The sequence below is a fragment of the Vicia villosa genome, linkage group LG6 (assembly GCF_029867415.1).
Source record: "Vicia villosa cultivar HV-30 ecotype Madison, WI linkage group LG6, Vvil1.0, whole genome shotgun sequence".
Classification (NCBI taxonomy): domain Eukaryota; kingdom Viridiplantae; phylum Streptophyta; class Magnoliopsida; order Fabales; family Fabaceae; genus Vicia; species Vicia villosa.
The window spans coordinates 116851734-116872799 of NC_081185.1; the positions used below are offsets into that span (position 1 = coordinate 116851734).

The 21066-nt window shown below is 35.0% G+C and overlaps 1 protein-coding gene and 1 long non-coding RNA gene across 2 annotated transcripts; both read right to left on the bottom strand.

The window, feature by feature from the left end:
* Window positions 1–14121: 14121 nt before the first annotated feature.
* LOC131612177 (uncharacterized) lies at window positions 14122–14704 on the bottom strand. The gene is made up of 2 exons (XR_009287311.1): window positions 14647–14704; window positions 14122–14553 (listed from the first exon to the last, which is right to left on the bottom strand). It is a non-coding gene; the product is annotated as an uncharacterized LOC131612177 (long non-coding RNA).
* Window positions 14705–16096: 1392 nt separating this feature from the next.
* On the bottom strand, window positions 16097–17184 carry LOC131614474 (uncharacterized). Its single transcript, XM_058886049.1, has 4 exons — window positions 16820–17184; window positions 16609–16729; window positions 16419–16492; window positions 16097–16124 (listed from the first exon to the last, which is right to left on the bottom strand). Exons 1-4 carry the CDS (start codon window positions 17182–17184, stop codon window positions 16097–16099), a joined length of 588 nt encoding a protein of 195 aa, XP_058742032.1.
* Between the last annotated feature and the right edge of the window lie 3882 nt (window positions 17185–21066).

The window sequence follows — 21066 nt, forward strand, 5'->3', positions numbered from 1 at the left end:
AATCCTATGTTGTGTAAAACGATACCAATAACAAAGTATAATAGGGAATTAGAGAGGATAAGAAGAACAGGAACACAAGAATTGGTTATAACTGCTATTCTTTCACTTTCTCTTAAAACAAGATTACAAGTTTACAAGAATAACAAATAACCTCTCTCACCCTAAATTAGGATTTGCAGCTTAGCAATGATGAGAGACTAGTATGCTATTTATAATAAAACCTAACATACTAACTAATGGGCTTTTTCAGCAAGGCCCATTACACAAGCCAACTTAATAAACAAGCTAACTTAACAAATTAGGGTGTAAACACTAAAACCTAATTTAACATGCTAACAACCCTAGCATCTTCGACATCTGCATGCTAGACCCATCTTCGACTACAGCATGCACACTTCGACACCAGCATGTGAACAATCCTTCGACTTCATGCTTAACTCTGTCGAACTGTCGAACCAAGAAGCTACCCTTCGACAATACTAGAGTTCGATCCAATATCTCACAAATCTCCACCTTGGACCTAACTCTACAACGTCAAGGAACAAACTAGCTTTCTTCATGCAGCTTTATCAACTGCATACAGTGGAAAAACTTGCAACTTGGCAATGTCTTGGTGATCATATCAGCAGCATTGTCTTCAGTCGAAACCTTCAGCACTTGGACTTCTCCACGCTCGATTACTCCTCTGACGAAATGCAGCCTCACATCAATGTGCTTAGTTCGCTCATGATAGGCTGAATTCTTCGACAGGTGTATTGCACTTTGACTATCACATTTAACAGTGATACCTCGACCTTGAAGTTTCAGCTCCTTCGCAAAACCTTCAAGCCACAATGCTTCTTTCACAGCTTCAGTGAGAGCAATATATTCCGCTTCAGTGGTTGATAGAGCAACAACCTTCTGAAGAGTTGCTTTCCAACTAATTGCTGTGCCAAACATAGTGAAAACATATCCAGAAATAGACTTTCTAGAATCCATACAACCTGCATAATCAGAGTCGACATATCCTTCTATTGGTGCTTTACTATCTTCACCCAAGGCTCCACCATAAATTAAGACTCTGTTTAGAGATCCATTTATGTACCTTAAAATCCACTTCAATGCTTGCCAGTGAGCCTTTCCAGGATTCGCCATGTACCTGTTTACAAGACTTACTGCGTATGCTATGTCGGGTCTAGTACAGACCATAGCATACATCAAAGAACCAACTATATTAGCATATGGGATGCTATTCATATAGGCTCTTTCGACATCAGTACTGGGACACTGATCAATACTCAGCTTGAATTGAGGGTTTGTTGGAGTCACAACTGGCTTCGAATTCGACATACCAAACTTTTCAAGAATCTTCCGTAGATATGCCTCTTGAGATAGGCATAACTTTGACTTCTTTCTATCTCTTCGAATGTCAATTCCAAGAATCCTGGAAGCAGCTCCCAGATCCTTCATATCGAACTCCTTATTGAGTTCAGCCTTCACCCTCATCACATCTTCGACACTGTTGCTTGCTATGAGAATATCATCCACATAAAGCAACAAAATAACAAATGAATTACCAGGTCGAAATCTGAAGTAAACGCAGTGGTCGAACTGACTTCTAATGAAACTTATGCGTGCCATGAACTTGTCGAATCTTCTATTCCACTGTCGAGGAGATTGTTTCAACCCATACAAAGATCTCTTTAACTTGCACACATAATCTTCCTTCCCCTTTTCGACATACCCTTCAGGTTGCCTCATCAGGATCGTTTCATCTAGATCACCATACAAGAACGCAGTCTTCACATCCATCTGTTCCAGTTCAAGATCGAACTGTGCCACCATGGCAAGCAACATTCGAATGGACCTATGCTTCACAACAGGAGAAAACACATCATTGAAGTCGACACCTTCTTTCTGAGTGAAACCCCTTGCAACTAACCTTGCCTTGTATCTTTTCGACGTCACTCCTTCAATTCCTTCCTTAACTTTGAAAATCCATTTACAGCTGACTAACCTTGCCCCAACAGGTTTCTTGATCAGTTCCCAAGTATGATTATCATGAAGAGATTTCATCTCATCATCCATGGCCTTCAGCCATTCAGTCTTATTTCGACTCCTCATAACTTCCTTATAGTCTCTAGGTTCTTCGTCTAGAACCTCACTTGCAGAGATTAAGGCATAAGCTATAAGATCTGCATATCCAAGTCTCTGAGGTGGCTTGATGACTCTTCTCGACCTATCTCTCGATAATAGGTAGTCATCGTCAGTTTCCTCAACATCAGCATCTTCTGCTTCTTCTTCGACTTCATCTGGGATATGCAATTCAGCATCAACATGCTCCACCTCAACAGGAATCTCTACCTGTTCCAGCTCTTCGTCAGATGTTTCTGTACTTCGACCAACATCATCAGTTTTCTTAAAAGCCATTTCAGCTTCATTGAAAACTACATCTCGACTGGTGATACACCTCCTGTGACCTGACTCTAGGCACCATAGCCTATAAGCTTTGACTCCTTCAGGGTATCCCATGAACATGCATTTTAGAGCTCTAGGTTCGACCTTGTCTTGCCTAATGTGAGCATAGGCTACGCAGCCAAATACTCTCAGTTTGTCGAGATCTGGTGGATGTCCCGACCAAACTTCTTCAGGTGTCTTCATATCTAACGCTGTCGAAGGACATCTGTTTATCAGATATGTTGCTGTCGAAACAGCCTCAGCCCAGAACACCTTTGTTAACCCCGCACTAGTCAACATGCATCTGACTCTCTCCAAAATAGTTCGATTAAACCTTTCAGCCAAACCATTTTGCTGTGGAGTACCTGCAGTAGTTCTATGCCTTGCAATACCAGAGGCAGCACAAAAACTGTCGAATGCCTCATTGCAAAATTCAAGGCCATTGTCGGTTCTCAACCTCTTGACCTTTCTGCCAGTCTGATTTTCAACCAGAGTCTTCCAACTTTTGAAATTCTCAAAAGTTTCATCCTTAGTCTTCTGGATGAATACCCATAATTTTCTGGAATAATCATCTACTATGGATAGAAAATACCTTGCTCCTGAATGTGATGGACACCTTGCAGGCCCCCAAAGATCAGCATGGATGTAATCAAGGGATCCATGTGTTCTTTGTTTGCCTTTGTTGAACTTCACTCTGCAAGATTTTCCAAGTACACAGGGTTCACAAAACTTCAGCTTTTCGACTTTGTCTCCACCAAGCAGATTTTGTTTCCCTAATTCGACCAGACCCCTTTCACTGACATGGCCCAATCTCATGTGCCAGATTTCTGTTTTCGACAAAGGTTTCGTGGATGCAACATTTGTCGAACCACTTACAACTTCAGCCTCAAGGGTATACAAGCCTTGTTTCTTCACGCCTCTCAAGACTTCCTTCGACCCCTTCATGACCCTTAGGATACTTTTCTCTCCTTGGAAAACATATCCTTTCTTATCGAATTCACCAAGAGAAAGAAAATTTCTCTTCAAATCAGGAACATACCTGACTTTAGTCAACAACCTTATTGACTCATCATGGAGCTTGAATCTCACAGATCCAACACCTGCAATCTTGCAAGCCTTGTTGTTTCCCAGCAATACTGATCCACCATCTTGATCACATAATTCCTCGAACAAGTCTTTGTTTGGAGTCATGTGCCAAGTGCAAACTGAATCCATAATCCACTCTCTTCTCGAGTCACTGCTTGAAACCACAAGAACATCAGATGATTCGAAATCATCTTGAACAATGGCTGCATTGCCATTATCCTTACCTCCATGATCTTTCAGGCGTTCAGGGCACACCTTTCTTGTGTGACCCTCCTTCTTACAATGATAGCATCGAATGCCAGATGCTTCGCCATTGTAAGACTTCGACTGGCTTTTGCCCTTCTTGTCGAACTTACCATTCTTTCGCAAGAATTTTCCTTTAACGGCCAAACCTTCACCAACAGTCGAAGGTTTATGCTCCTTTCGTTCGTTCAGGTCCTTTGAATATAGGGCTGATTGAACTTCTTCAAAGGTCAGGGACTCCCTTCCATACAAGAGAGTTTCTTTGAAGTGAGCATGTGATCGAGGCAAAGCGCACAATAGTAACAGCGCTTGATCTTCATCATCAATCTTTACATCGATATTTTCAAAATCAAGAATCAGCTTGTTGAACATATCCAACTGCTCAGCCAACACTTTGTCTTCAACCATCTTGAATGAATACAAAGCCTGCTTCAGGTAGAGTCGATTTACCAGCGATTTGGTCATATACAAACTTTTAAGTTTCGCCCATAACCCTGATGCCGTCGTCTCCTTTGATACCTGTCGTAGAACCTTATCACCAAGGCTCAACAGAATTGCGCTGTGTGCTTTCTCTATCATAGTTGTCTTCTCCGCTGCCGTTAATGCAGCATTCATGGCTGCCTCTCCCTTCAACGCTTCCAGACAACCCTGCTGAACCAGTAGGGCTTTCATCTTCAAGCGCCACAGACCGAAATCATTCACTCCGGTGAACTTTTCAATCTCATACTTTGTTGAAGGCATCTTCTCCAGGCTCACCGCACCAATTGTTGTGTAAAACGATACCAATAACAAAGTATAATAGGGAATTAGAGAGGATAAGAAGAACAGGAACACAAGAATTGGTTATAACTGCTATTCTTTCACTTTCTCTTAAAACAAGATTACAAGTTTACAAGAATAACAAATAACCTCTCTCACCCTAAATTAGGATTTGCAGCTTAGCAATGATGAGAGACTAGTATGCTATTTATAATAAAACCTAACATACTAACTAATGGGCTTTTTCAGCAAGGCCCATTACACAAGCCAACTTAATAAACAAGCTAACTTAACAAATTAGGGTTTAAACACTAAAACCTAATTTAACATGCTAACAACCCTAGCATCTTCGACATCTGCATGCTAGACCCATCTTCGACTACAGCATGCACACTTCGACACCAGCATGTGAACAATCCTTCGACTTCATGCTTAACTCTGTCGAACTGTCGAACCAAGAAGCTACCCTTCGACAATACTAGAGTTCGATCCAATATCTCACATCCTAAGAACAAGCATTCTTGGTTTTTCTCTATTAATCCAGAAATGATTAATAAACCCGTACCAAATTGGTTTTACGAATGGTGGACTAAATTTGGTCCGTCTTTGGAAATATTACCCAAAGAATTACTTGATCTTTACAATCCCTGGTGTGATAATAGTCCACTTATTGTAAATATTTTATCTGATAATTTAATCACAAGACAATGTCCATTTTGGTTCTTTACCAAATTTCAGATTCCTTGGATATGGAGATGGTCTATCACCATATCTCAAGATAAATTCAACATACCCGTTTTAGAAAGAAATTTCTTCTATAAATGGTGGAACAAGATGAGCTCTGAAGAAATACAGAATAAAATTATTTTGATTCAAGCAGCTATAACTGAAGATCAAAATAATAAAGTCAAAGAGCAAAGCTCCCAACAAATGTCTATGGGAAATTTCGAGAACTTCTTCTAGAGAAAATATCCCAATGAATCGGAAGAAGAAATTATGGTTAGAACTTTGGACCATATGAAAAACCAATTCTTCTCCACTTTTCCAACTAAAGCATCAAAAGATGAGAATTCATCTATGAAGACTAGCTCTTCTATGGGATCAATGGATTCCAACAACTTTGATTGTTTAGCAGGAGAAGCCCAAGCAGAGGACCCTACTGCTGAAGATTTTTGGGATGCAATGGTTCAATCTATGACCCAGAAAGCAAAAGACAAAGCAAAGAGATAATAGAATCTCAAGACAAAGAGAAATGGACAAGAGAGAATCTTATCTTGTCTACCATTTCAAAAAGCAATAAATAATTCCAAAAGTTAAGAATCTTATCTTACTGGAAAAAATGATGCCAAAGACAAAAGCAAAGATAAGAAAGAATCTTATCTTGGAAGAAGACTCATGCAAGCATATTTTCTTGGCCCATGCATGCATTTTTTCTTGGAATAGTGAAAGAATATTTTCTGCTTTTTGTAAGAAAGTTTGTTTTTTTTTGTGAATTATTATTGTGATGATGGGGCCCAATGTGTACCCGACATTAATAATTCATCTTTGTTTGTTGTAACCGGCTATCATAGGTAGCTCTTACCGGCTTAAATAGTAAGCCTTTGTATCCCTATAAAAAGGGAGTTTCCTTTCTTTTGTAAGCACGCAATTTTAATAATATAACAAAATTTTTATATATGCTCTGTCTTCAATCTACCCAATTCCTCTAAATTACTTAAATTTCCGATCCTGCTTCTGCCGTTACACTTCTGGTTTGTATATATATATATATATATATATATATATATATATATATATATATATATATATATATATATATATATATATATATATATATATATATATATATATATATATATATATATATATATATATATATATATATATGACAAGATCAAATGACACCAAAGTGTCAAACTTAATAATATGATACCTACGATAACTCTTTACCGTATATCTATATAACAAAATTTATCGTTAGATTAAAAGCTAACATCATATAGATCATGTCCATAAAATTTAACATTGATCGGAAATCATTTGATATGTTAAAGAGAATGGACAAAATTAACGCTTTTGTTAAAGTTTTGTAAGACATTGATTTTTATGCATCTCGTTGATATATCAAATGATTTCATATTGGTGTTAAATTTTATGAACATGATCTATATGATGTTAGCTTTCAATCTAACGGTGGATTTTGTTATACCGATATGCAGTAAAGAATCATCAGAGATATCATGTTAATAAATTTGACACCTTAGTGTCATTTGATTATGTCCTTATATATATATAAAGAAGTTTTTTTAGAAGATGAAAATATAAGGTATAATAAACTAATGATATTTAAATAGTTTTTATAATTTATTAACGAATACAAATATTCGCTGGCATGAATATTATTAAACTCACATTTGTATCCATAAATAAAAAGGTATTTAAATATTTATTTATTTTATCCATTAATATTCATTAAATTGTTTGTTCCATATTTGTGATAGAGTTTATCCGTAGGTACATATTTTTTTGTCATCCCTAATAAAAATTATATTTAAATTCAAAAGCTACACATTTTAGTTTCAAGTAGAACTAATTATACTTAAAAAAACAAATACCTTAGAATCACTCCAGAATCAATTTTACATCTTTAAAAATATTTTTAACTCTTCAAAAAACCAAAACCATGCTATAAATAAGAATATATCATATTTTGTCATGTCTCTTCTATTTTGCTCTTATTTCATAATCTCTTTTAAAATTCATTAAAATTAGATAACTTTTCTACCACAATTTATGTGAGATAGATTATAAAAGAGCTTTTGAAATTCTCCAATTTTCAGACAATCCAAAACTAATGTTCTATTTTTGGATTTTTCTCAACATAATAAAATCTCTTCTTATTGATAACATAACTGTTGAGATATTATTGAGATTGATATATTATTAAGATATTAGATATTAGATATAATATTCGATATAATCTAATATAATAATATCAAATATAATCTAAGTTGTGTTAGCCCAAGTCCAATGAGGATTGTATATAAATAGTCATAGTATATATCATTATTTGTACACACTATTACAATTCAAGTGAATATAAATCCTTATTTATTTTCTATCTTTCTCTCCTCTCACTAAAAGTGCTTCACGCACTAACAAATTGATATCCAGAACTTCTGATTATTGTTCTTGATCGGGTTTTCAAGGAACTTCACGTCAGAGATGGTGTTTCTAGGGCAAGTGAATCAACCGTTGTGAAGATGACTGGTGATAAGAGCAATCCAAATTCTCTTCCAATGCTTGACGACAAAAACTGGATCCGATTAAAAAATAGATGCAATCCTTGTTTAGCTTCCATGATACTCTAGAAGTGTTTATCGAAGACGTTCCTACACTAGCTGCAAATGCAACCGAAGCACATAAAACTGTCCATAACAAAGTCAAGAAGAAAGATTGCAAGGCTGCTTATTGCATTCAGGCAACAGTCGATGCTGCTAACTTCAATGGAATCTCTCATGCTAAAACAAAGAAAGAGGCATGGGATATTCTGGTCAAGTATTATGAAGGAGGTGAAAAGTCAAGGTTGTCAAGTTGCAGACCTTGCGTCGATAATAGGAATTATTGTCGATGGGAGAAGACGAAAAAATTTGCAAAATATATGTTGAAGGTCCAAAAACTGGTTCATCTCATGAAGGGTTGTGGTGAAATCATAATTGATAAGATGATAGTTGAGAAGGTAATGCGAATGTTGACCTATCATTTTGATCACATTATCGTAGCTATTCAAGAACCCAATCAACTTGAAATTCTAAAATTGAAAGATTTGGCTGGTTCGTTGGAAGCACATGAGAATAGGAATGTCGAAAGGAAAGGAGTTCAAGACTCGATACAAGTTCTGCATGCTCAGTCATGGAAAAAGAATGGTGGTTCCAACAAATTCAAAGGCAAGTTTGACAAGACTCAGGGCAAGAAGTCTTGGTTTAATCCCCACAAGCATCAGGTCAAAGATAGAGCTTCTGAATCCTCGAAAAGAGGAGGAGGAAACTGTAACGTCTGATTATTTAATTAATTATTTTATGGCATGTTTGTGAATTATTTGATAAAATTAAGAGTTATTTAGGATTATGTAATTTTGTTAGAAGTTAATTAATTAATATTAGTAATATAATAAAATGTGAACATTTGGGTCTATTTAGGTGTTAATAGTAGTAATGGTGGGGTGTGAAGTTAAGCCCATTATTAGAATTAGAAATTACTGAGAATAATAAAATAAGAGAAAATTAGGAAAAGTATTAGAATTGGGAAGTTTGGAAGAACGTAGAAAGAGAGAAGAACAAAGAGTTAAGGCAATCCCATTGAAATCTTAGAGCAACCTTTAATCCAAGGTAAGGGTGGGGTTCTTACTCTACAAATGGTTTGTATGATGATGGGTGTGGTAGAGATTAAGTTCCATAATTTTATATCCATGTTTATCTGAATAATTGGGTTTTTGAATGTGTTTATGATGTTATGGTTTATGTGTGATTTCTGTGAAATTGGTGGAATTGGTGTTTCGTAGCAGAAAAATTAAAGATTTTGGCTCTAGTTCAATGATGAACCGGTTACATGATTTAAGGTAACCAGTTACATCCTAATAAAAATGGGGTTTTGGGTTAGTGTAACTGAAGTAACCGGTTACATGATTTGAGGTAACCAGTTACATAGTAATAAAATGAAATTTTTGGCTACTGTAACTGATGTAACCGGTTACATAGTTCAAAAATTGCATAACAGAGGCAAAGTAGGGGATGTAATCGGTTACATCATTTGAGGTAACCGGTTACCTTACTGAAGCTGACAGATTTTTACAAACTTTGAAAATCCATAACTTTTGACTCGGGTGTCTGTTTGACGCACCATTTGAACTTGCGAAAAGCTAAAATTATTTCCTATTCAATGAAATTAAATTGAAAACCTGTTTGCAAATATTTTCAAAATTCGTGTTTTCCGGTATTTTGTGATGATGCAAAGTATGAACGTTGTTGTGTGACGATGTTACCAAAACAATGTAATTATAGATTGCAGATTTTTACGATGATGATGATGTTGCTGCCACTAATTATTGGCGATTGGGATGAAAGTTATTCCTCATTGTTGTTTAGTTGATGTTTTTGCATTTTGTTATGGTGCATTATGAAGTAACATACATTGCATTTTTACGATGTCCTGGATTGGCAAACACGTTGGTCTGGATTGACAAAATTGCGAAGAAGGCTTATGCATTGTTGATGCTTCTAATAATGGATAAGTTGCAAAGGGGGCTTATGCCCTGTTGGTACCACATGCATTTGCATAGTGTCAGTTGCATTGCATTTTCATAACGATGGTGTAATGACAAATTGGTTGTTTAATGATGCTAATGTGTTATGAAGTGGTGAATTATGCTTGAGTTATATTTCCTATATTTATTATCATACATTTATTTATATTGTATGATATCTCACCCCTTATGTTTGAATGTTACCCCTATGTTAGTAACGTGCAGGTAATCAAGAATGCAGACAAGTTACCTTCAAGTAGTTCGAGTCAGTGTTATCGCTTTGTTACGTAACACTCGGGGGGATGACCGCTATTTTGATTTATCGTTGAATTTTATTTGACTATTGAAGTACTTGTTTAATGTTAATGATTGCAGTTGTTGAACCAAGATGTTTTGTTGGTACATTTGAATCATGAATATTTTCCTATGCTTAATAAAATATGTTTTGAAGACTATTTAGTTGTTATCGGGTCATCCTAATTTTGGAAGTGTTATGTATCTGTTATCGTTATGAGCAATTGTTTATATTACGAAGAAAATGTGACATTATGATTTTGATGAATTATTTTGAATGGTGATTTTCATACTCTAATTTTTATTATTATTCGACGGGGTAAATTGGGGTGTTACAAAAACTATCGAAAGGACAAAGAAGATAAGAAAGGTATGTAGTGTTATAATGGTGAAAAATGGGGTCATTTTACTAAACATTGTTGGTACAGAAAAGAAAATGGATCGACAAAAGGCAAGGACGAATGAGCGAACCTTGCACGCCAATATTCAGATGATTCTGAAAGTGGTATGGTAGTTATGACTGCAATCCCAAATAACCATGTCGAATCAAGATGTGGTTCCTTGACTCATGCTGCTCAAATCACATGGCTATTTAAACATGGAGTGGAAGGCAAAGTCGATGTAACTTTGTTTAAACAAATAGTTGAATCTCTGAGGTATATGTGAAACACTCGACCTGATATAGATTTCGTAGTCACATTATTAAGTAGATACATGAGTAAACCAAGGGTGTCACACATGAAGGCTGCAAGATGAATCCTAAGATACTTAAAAGGATCAATAAACTGTGGAATCTTATTTCGACAAGACTCTGAGAGCAAAGAAGCTACTATTACTTGATACTCAAATGCTGATTGATGTGGAGATAAGGAAGATTAAAGAAGCACAACTCGATATTTCTTTCAAGCATCTGGTGCCCCAATTTCATGGTGTTCAAATAAACAACTTGTGGTGGCATTATCATCGTGTGAAGCTGAATATATAGCAAGAGCCCATGCTGCATGTCAAGTAATTTGGATCAGATCAGTACTTGAAGAAATGGAGGTCAAAGTGAAGAAACCTCTTATGTTGCAAATTGACAACGAGTCAACTATAAACCTAGCGAAGAATCTAGTTCTGCATGGAAAAGTAAACATATCGAGGCTAGATTTCACTTCTTGAAGGAAAAGATAAATCGATGTAAACTTGAAGTAAGGCATTGCTCAAGCAAAACACAATTGGGTGACATTTACACCAAATGATTGAAGATCGACAGATTCTTAAATTTGAGAAAGAAATTAGGAATAGTTCATATCGATTATGATTAGCGTACGATCAAGAACTTGGATTATAGGGGGAGTATGTTGAGATATTATTGAGATTGATATATCAGTGAGATATTAGATATAATATCAAATATAATCTAATATAATAATATCAAATATAATCCAAGTTGTTTAAGCTCAAACCCAATTAGAGTTGTATATAAATAAATAGTCATAGTTTGTATCATTATTTGTACACACTATTACAATTCAAGTGGATATAAATTCGTATTTCTTTATTTTCTCTTTTTCTCTCCTATTATTAAAAGTCTCACACTAATAAATTGGTATATTTGTTATGGCTAAATAGCTTCCGAGTTTGTTTAAAGGTATTGTTTTCTTTCTCAGCAAGTTTAATGAAATTGATCTTATCTTCATTGTTGGGAATTTGAAATATAAACTCTTATTAGTTAATTTAGTGCCATCACAATGTATACGTATTTCATGAGAGACAAACAAGAAATAAAACACTCACTTCACTAAAGCATGTATGTGAACTTAATGACGTAGACAAACATGAACTCCACCGTAACAACAATAAAGCATCTAAAGTTGATTTATGGAACTTTTAAAAATCAGAGCATAACTAGTAAGTAGGGGTGGAAATATGACAAGTCAATAAAGAGGGTTTATGGTTTAGTTACACATTTCTAATTTAAGTCAGATTTTTTTTCAAATAAAAAAAAAATTCAACTTTTTATAGACCTATTTAACTACAAAGATTGCGCCACATACAGTTAAGAAAAAGACTTTTAAATCTATCGAGTCAATTTATTTAAGTAAATATAAATAAATTTATTATAATTATATTATTATTTGTAATTTAAATTAAAATATAAAAATAAAATTTGATTATTTTTGAAAAAAATTATAAAAATAAATTGAAATTTTTTATGAACATTATTATAAGGAATTGTATTAAATTATTTTCATAAATTCTCTAAAACAAATAATATCACAATGTTTATGCTAATAAGTAAATTCAAATGAATGAATAAAAATAAATATTTAGTCTCATTGATCTTTTAATTTGATGTTTGAATTACTTATTTACTAATGATCAAATAAAAGATTGTGATTAAAATATGATTAAATATAATTAAAAAAATTAAATATAATTAAATATAATAAAATCATATTTAAACTTTCAACACATATTAAATACACGTGTTCTAAAAAAATATTTCTATAAATAGTTTACCGAATTTGTGCCCCATGTTAGCTTTTTCATTAAAATATTTATAATAATTTTTCTTTCCTCTTAAAAGAGTCTAATTTATTTTATCTTTCCTCCAAAATTGCACGTGTAACTTGGATTTTGGGTACATAATTGTACTTTAATCTCAACTATTTATTTTTAATCTATTCTCATATAACTTACTATATATATATATATATATATATATATATATATATATATATATATATATATATATGACAAAAGTTAGGTACAATTCTTTAGGTGTGGTTCTTACTATTTTCTAATGAAAACTAGTAATAAACCCGTGCATTCGCACGGGTTCTCGTATGGGACGTGCATTTATTTTAGATGTACATTTTTTAATAAAAAATGTCTGATATCCGTAAAAAAAATGTATAAAAAAATGTCTGGTACCCGTGAAAAAATAATAATTAAATGTATAAAAAAATGTCTGGTACCCGTGAAAATCAATAATTGAATGTATAGAAAAATATCTGGTACCCGTGAAAAAATAATAATTAAATATTTTAACAAATCACTTCATCGTTAGTAAAATATAATTTTCAACATCTAAATCATCATTTTTAAATATATGTAATTATAGGTAAACAAATTATTATTTCACATTCTCTTCATGATAATAATTTTTGTCAAAAGTCTCATTTTTGTTTACAAACGCACGGGTAAATCAAATCTTAAGATGAATAATGTATTACAAACGCAAAAAAAAGTTTGAAAATTCGAATGAGGGATGTTAATTTAAGATTCACAAAACATAATATAGATGAAATGATATACAATTGTTATTATAAAATCATTAATTACTGAAAATATTTAAAAAGAAATATTTATCAAATCACTAAAATGATAAATTAAATTGATATATAATTTATTTAAATACAATTATAAAATTTGAAATAATAAATTTTATTGTATAATAATACAATTTAGGCTATAAAATATTTCAAACAACTCATTTGTAGAAGGCTATAGACTATATACTTATGTCGAAATAGCAAATCATACTAAACTGATACAAATGATTATTGAATGTCTTGCAAGTATATTTTTTACAAAATTGTACACTTTAGTTTTCTTTCTTTTTCTTACTGATTCCATCATTATTTTAATTATATATTTTAAAATAATATCAGCAACATGATATATATAATAAATTTTATAACATTGGAAAAATACTATAAACAAAATAAAATATGTAATTAAATTATAATATGAAAAAGAAATTATAATATTCAGCATCTCATATTTATTTAATAATTATAATTATAATTCATTAACAATTATATTTTCTTTTCTGTTGGGAGATATGATTCAAGATATTTTCTTTTAGAGCCATGTTAAACTAAATAGATGGTGAAATAATAGTAAGATAAACAATGTATCTTATACTGGTTGCTTCAAAAATTCATTAAAAAAACATCAATAAACATGACCTTACAAATGAAAAAATGCTACATTAATAACATTGAGACATATGACAGCAAAGAGAACTCTGTGTCATTTCAACAAACAAAATCAAATAGCCTACATAAAACAAATGGATTTACTTACTGAAATATTTGCTATTAAACATTCATTGAAAAGCAAGGATCCCCTGCTCTTTCTAACTGATAATATTCAGTTTCTTTGTTTATTTTTGCTGGTTACTTCCATGTAACATGCCACTTTCTTTGTTTATTATATTGTCTACCAAATGTGAATACATGCAGAAAATAATGCATGGATACCCTGGCAAATGTGTATCAATTGTGTGGCAATGCTTAGGAAGAAACCCAAATAAAAATGTGTCATCATTCCATATTCTTCCTTGTCTATCAACTTTAACCTGTGGCCAGCATTTGAGTCGTTAAGGAGGAAACCATTGTGTCATGCTTGTAACAGTGTCAGAGGATTCTCTTTATCAGGTCCTATAGTAGCAAAAAGGTTTTGAATTGTCATTGTGAGATTTTATCTCAAAATCTTTCAACATAAGATATTTAGTGTCAGTTCCAATATCTTACAAACAGTTTCAACATCAATTAAAGAATCGGCATTGCTTCCAAATGTATCAGCTATATCACTATAAAAAAGAAGCTGTGCAGCGACGTGGAACCAACGTCGCAACATCCAATATCACGTGGCAACTGAAAAGTAGCGACGTGGGGCTCTATGTCGCAGGAGCCAAAGTGGCAACCATGTAGCGACGTGCCTACCACGTCGCAACAGAGTTACATGGGGAACATGTCTCTGCACACACAACAGGTGTGGCAGGTGGGACAGGTACGTTTGTTGACTAGTGTAGCGACGTGGTCTCCACGTCACTACATTAAATGCTTTTTTTTTTTTAAATTTAATATGCAGGAGCTATTTCATTTTATATAATTAATTTATTTATTTATATAATAAAATTAATATATAATAAAATATATATAATAAATTTTATATAATAAATTCTATAAAATAAAATTTATATAATAAAATTAATATAATAAAATTTTATAAAATAAATTCATATAATTAATTTATATAATTAATTCAATTAAATAAAACTAAACATTTAAAACTAATATTTTAATGAATTAAAATGTATAATAAGTTACATAAAAATAAATTAAAAACAAATAAAATACAAAATGTTTTTAAGAAGCATCATCATCCGGAAAATAATTATCCGGATTAAAATCATCCGCCACTCCGTCATCCTCCGGCTGATCTTGAGGAGGAACATTACTGTAATTTCCACCTCCTTGCATAAACCGTCTCATCTGCTCCTCCATCTCAGCTTGTTTCTTCATAATGCCCTCCATCTGTCGCGCATGCTGCTCCTCCATATCAGCCTGCCTCTTCCGCATCACCTCCAACTGGGCCTCACTTTCGCGTCTTGCCATTTGCCTTATTAGTTCAGATTGTTCCTGTGTCAGATTTGGTTGACGCGATCCACCCTCTCCATCCTGAACTCTTTGGAACAGATTACGGTCACCAGATCTATAGCTGGACGCCAAATTTCCAGCCCCAAAAAAGCAACCATTAGGCCCTTTATCGTTAATAACGTCACACCAAATGTAGTGATCAACATCCGCGTTAAGCGGCTCCCCCTCTGCTGGCATGAATTGAGGATTATTTTCTAGAAAAATGGCAAGTCGCCTATCATATTCTTCCTGCACACATATTCAATAAAAAAATTAAGTTAAATATTTAAATGCATATTTAATAATACTAAATAAATATATACATATTATAAATTAAAATATATTACAACTTTGCCACGTGATTTCCACGCCACAACTTATGATTTGCCACATGATTTTCACGTGGCAATTTATCAATTGCCACATGAAATTCACATCACAAACTTTGTACCAATATAAAAAAAATAAACAACGTAAATTTCACTTACAAGATACATCCTCGTGCGCTCGTCGACAACACCTCCTGATCTCCTTGTCCGGGTCCTCGAAATCAGCTCAGGCATCAATGGTCTTCTCCCCAACTGCTTAGCCTATATAATATAATTAAAAATAATTAGTAAATTATATTATGAATAAAGATGTAACTTAAAAATTTTAAAACTTTTACCATTCGTCGGGCATGCTCGGCGGTGCTAATACTTCCAACTGTGTTGACACAACCGCCCTTTTCAGATGCCCTCATCTTCTTAAACGTTTCTGATTTAGCCCGGAATTCTGGAGTCCTCCAATATATTACAAGCTCCTGAAAAACCTCCTCGCCTATCCAGCTAGGACGGATGCCGTGAAGCTCATAATTCTCCCTTACTCGCCGCAGCATATCAGACATTCTTTTAGAGCATCTGGTGTTGAAAACTTTCTGAACGGTTTTTTCACTCAATGGATCCCACACGCATTTCTCCTGCAATAATATTTTGTATGACATCAAAATAAAATGTTAAGTAATTATAATGAGAATTTCATTTAAATAACCATAACTAAAAAAATAAATTAAATGCACAACTTAAATAACAATACCTTAAACATTCTAAACCATTCATCTTTATTATCGACGTCCCCATAGCTCTTAAAAGCTGATTTATACATCTGCTGAACTATATAGTTAACAATCCTTGCAGCAGTCCGACTCGGAGTAAAACTGAAAGAAAAAATGAAAATGTTAGATATAAATTTATGCAAAAAATGAAAATATATACATACTATAAAAGTTTTTAAATAGGAAACTTACTTGCTTCCTTCGGGATGAATCCAAAATCTACCGTCAACGACATGAATCTCATCAGGATCATCCCTCCCACGAAGATCAGCTCCGTCTATCTCATCAACTGCCTCATCAACCTCACGGGCTGGTACATGTGTGGGATGTGGGGTGCGTGAGCCTCCAACCTGTGTGGGGCGTGGACTAGGAGATCGTCCAGCCTGTGTCGGACGTGGACGGGGAGATCGTCCAGCCTGTGTGGGGCGTGGACTAGGAGATCGTCCAGCCTGTGTCGGAGGTGTACTACTGGATCCTCCCGTATGCTGAAAGGAGGAAGTCATCTGCATGGGATATGAGAAACCAGATCCTCCAGTATGCTGGAAGGATGAAGGCATGCCAGTATGGGCGAATGGAAAGCTGAGCGGGGGCACACCAGTATGTGTGAATGGAAAGCTAGGTCCTCCCGCCTGCTGGAAGGACGAGGGCACACCAGGATGCTGGAAGGATGGCGGTACCGCTGAGTACTGGAAGGATGGCGGTACCCCAGACGGGAATGTGTGGGAGGAGAGTAATGGGGTAAAAGCCTGAGTACTGGCTAAAGACATATAATCAACACTCTGAGGGCGGGAAGACACGGCCATGGGAGGCGCCTCACATACTACTATCCTCGGACGTTGGGACTTCTTACCACTATCTCTACTCTTAGGTGGCATTTTACCTATTTTTTTAACACATAAATAAATATTCATTAACACATAAATAGATATTCATTAACACATAAATAGATATTCATTAACACATAAATAGATATTCATTAACACATAAATAGATATTCATTAACATATAAATATACATTCAATGTTTATTTATTCTTCATCTTCGCTATCCACATCATTCTCTTCATCATTCTCTTCATCATTCTCTTCATTATTATCTTCGTCGTTATCTTCGCCATTCTCTTCATTGTTGTCATCGGATTCATTCTCTTCATCATTCTCTTCATCCACATTATTTTCAACCAACAATATAGATGCATCAACTTGATGTCCCTCAACAATTGTATCAGACAAACTTGTAATGTCTTCAGCTGCAACCACTTCATTAATTTGATCAACATCATCAACTTGATAGGCAACATCTTCTACTTGATCGCCAGCTTCAATATGACCTTGCGGTTTTGTTTTTATTACAACACACCACCCTCTTTTACATGTCACAAATGAAGGATAAGGTACATAATAAACTTGCCTAACAATATTTGACATTATGAAAGGATCATACTCTTTGTATTTCCGGTTCATTTGAATCTCAACAGTACCGTATGACCTGTCTATTTTCGTGCCTCTACTTGGATCATACCATTCACAATAAAACAAGACAACTTTATTGTCTGAATCCATGTAATGGTATACCAACTCGTAGATATGTTTAATAACTCCATAAAAGTCATCTTCACCACCATCTGTAACTCCTTTTACAAATACACCACTGTTTATGGTTTTTTTCCCTTCGGTCCATGCCTCAGTGTGAAACTTATATCCGTTCACGAAGTATGTGTGCCATTCATTTGCGCTTTGGATAGGGCCTTCTGCCAAGTTTCTCAAATGGAGTATTTCTGGAGTTGGTGGAAAAACGGTAGACAATCTTTGCTTGAACCATAAGGGAAATTGAGCATGAATGACGCCGGATGTTGACTGTACACCGGTACTATGAAAATAGGCATTGTTAAATTCCCTACAAAATATACACCATAAGTTAAATAAGTTTGGTATACAGACATTGTCAACAAAGGTAAAAAAACTATTGGGTAAACTTACTCAAGGTATTGTTTAACTTCGACGCAGTTGATCAAGACATGGACATGTGCGGATTGCATTTCTTTCTGGGTCAACCAATGCACACTCTTCTTTCCAGAAGGTCGACCTGGAAGACCGAATACTGATAAGGTGAATTGACTCCTCTGGTTGACATTTACCGGATTCCGTATGGTTCTAGGAGTTAACATCAAGTGATTGAAATAATGACTGCAAAAATGTGATGTTTCTCGATGCAGGTAATGTGCACATATAGAACCTTCAACTCTTGCTTTATTCTTCACTGATCGCTTTGAATCACCCATGAACCTTTCAAACGGATACATCCACCTATATTGAACTGGTCCACCAAGAAAGGCTTCATATGCAAGATGCACAGGTAAATGTTCCACTGAGTCGAAGAAACCAGGCGGAAATACTTGTTCCAACTTACAAAGAATGATTGCAATGTTGTGGTCCAACTTCATGATGTCTTCCACTTTTAAAGATGACGCACAAATATCTCTAAAAAACTGACTAATTTCAGTCAGTGGATCAAGAACATGTTTGGGTAGAGAGCCAAATGCAATTGATAACAATTGTTCCATGAAAATGTGACAATCGTGACTTTTCATTCCATGCAACTTCCCAGTGTTAGGGTCAGCACACCTTGATAAATTTGATGAATAGCCATCGGGCATTCTCAAATCTTTTAGCCATCGACAAACAGCTTTAGCTTCTTGGGAAGTCAGAGTGAAACAAGCCTTGGGTTTTAATAACTTTCCATTCGGTAGAGGCCTCAACTCCAACTCTCTTCTGTTACACCATTTTTCCATGTCTTGTCTGGCCTTTTCATTATCTTTCGTTTTGCGTTTCACATCCATCACGGTGTTAAATACATTATCAAAAAAATTCTTCTCAATATGCATAACATCTAGATTATGGCGCAACAAGTTATCCTTCCAATACGGGAGGTCCCAAAATATACTTCTTTTTGTCCAATTGTGCGTGACTCCGTATCCTTCAATTCGGCATTCTTTGCCAGTATCTGTAAATTTTGGTAGCTCACTAACTTGTTCCCATATAGCCCATGGTGACAATCGAGGCGGAGGCGCATCTTTCACTCGTACATCTTTTTTAAAGTTTGTCATGTTTCTTCTATAGGAGTGATTTCGTGGTAGGAATCTGCGGTGACAGTCAAACCACGAGCTTTTCCCACCTTTATCCAACGTGAACCCTTTGTTGTTTCCCATGCAATGCGGCCAACCCATTTTGCCATACGTACCCCAACCAGACAACATGCCATATGCTGGAAAGTCGTTGATGGTCCACATCAATGAAGCTCGCATTGTAAAGTTTTCTTTACGTGATATATCATAAGTCCATTCTCCAATCCACAATCTCTTCAAATCATCAATTAAAGGTTGTAAATACACATCAATTCCTGCTTTTGGACTCGAAGGTCCTGGAATGACGCACGTCAAAAACATGTATGGTTTTGTCATGCACATCTCAGGAGGGAGGTTGTAAGGGGTTACAATAACTGGCCAACAAGAATATGCAGTTCCCGACCCTTGGACATATGGAGTAAATCCATCAGAGCATAATCCCAACCTGACATTTCTAGGTTCTGCGGCAAAATCAGGATGCATTCGATCAAAGTGCTTCCATGCCTCGCCATCAGATGGATGCCGCATAGTGCCTGGACTTGTGTTATTTGTGTGATGCCATGTCATTTGACTTGCACTGTGCATTGAAGCAAACATTCTTTTTAACCTTGGTATTATCGGAAGATAAAACATGGACTTTACTGCTACACGGTCTTGATTAGTGTTAACGGCTCTACTTGGAACTTTATATCTTGGACTCATACAAAACTTACATTCCTCCAACAACCCATCTTGAGTACCAAACTCATTGTCGTAGAACAACATACAGCCATTAATGCAACAATCAATCTTTCTTACTCTTAAGCCCAACTTCGACACCAACTTCTTTGCTTCATAAAATGTTGTAGGCAAGTTGTCTTTCATTGCAGTTGAGTCCAACATCATCTTTACGAAGAATTCCAAACACTTATCAGGAACATTCCAATTTGCCTTGGCGGCCAACAATCTCACACACATTGATAACTTTGAGTCAGACGATCCATCAAACAACGGCGTATTCATCTCATTCAACAACTGATAAAATTTCTGCGCTTCCTCATTCGGCATCTCTTCCCCACCAAAATCTTCAGGCTCATCATAAGTCACGTTCACACCAAAAGCATCCTCAACCATGTCACCAATCAGATTAAAGTTTTCCTCATATTCCACAGGCGGCCGACTACTTGAAGCATGAGAGTTGCTAGTCTCTGGTACGTTACTAGGCAGTTCTTCACCGTTAAACGTCCAAACCCAATAATTTGCAATGAAACCCCTTCTATGCAAATGAGCTGTTATTTCCTGTGGGTCACTAATTATTGGTCTACATTCACATTTA

What these genes read in the sequence shown, in the direction of transcription:
- LOC131614474 (XM_058886049.1), bottom strand. Translation starts at nt 17,184, where the DNA reads ATGCCTTCATCCTTCCAGCATACTGGAGGATCTGGTTTCTCATATCCC. An exon ending in ATTCATCCCGAAGGAAGCAA is followed by an intron (nt 16,730 to 16,819) that starts GTAAGTTTCCTA and finishes TTTTTCTTTCAG; the next exon opens with TTTTACTCCGAGTCGGACTG. An exon ending in ACCAGATGCTCTAAAAGAAT is followed by an intron (nt 16,125 to 16,418) that starts GTCTGATATGCT and finishes TATATTATATAG; the next exon opens with GCTAAGCAGTTGGGGAGAAG.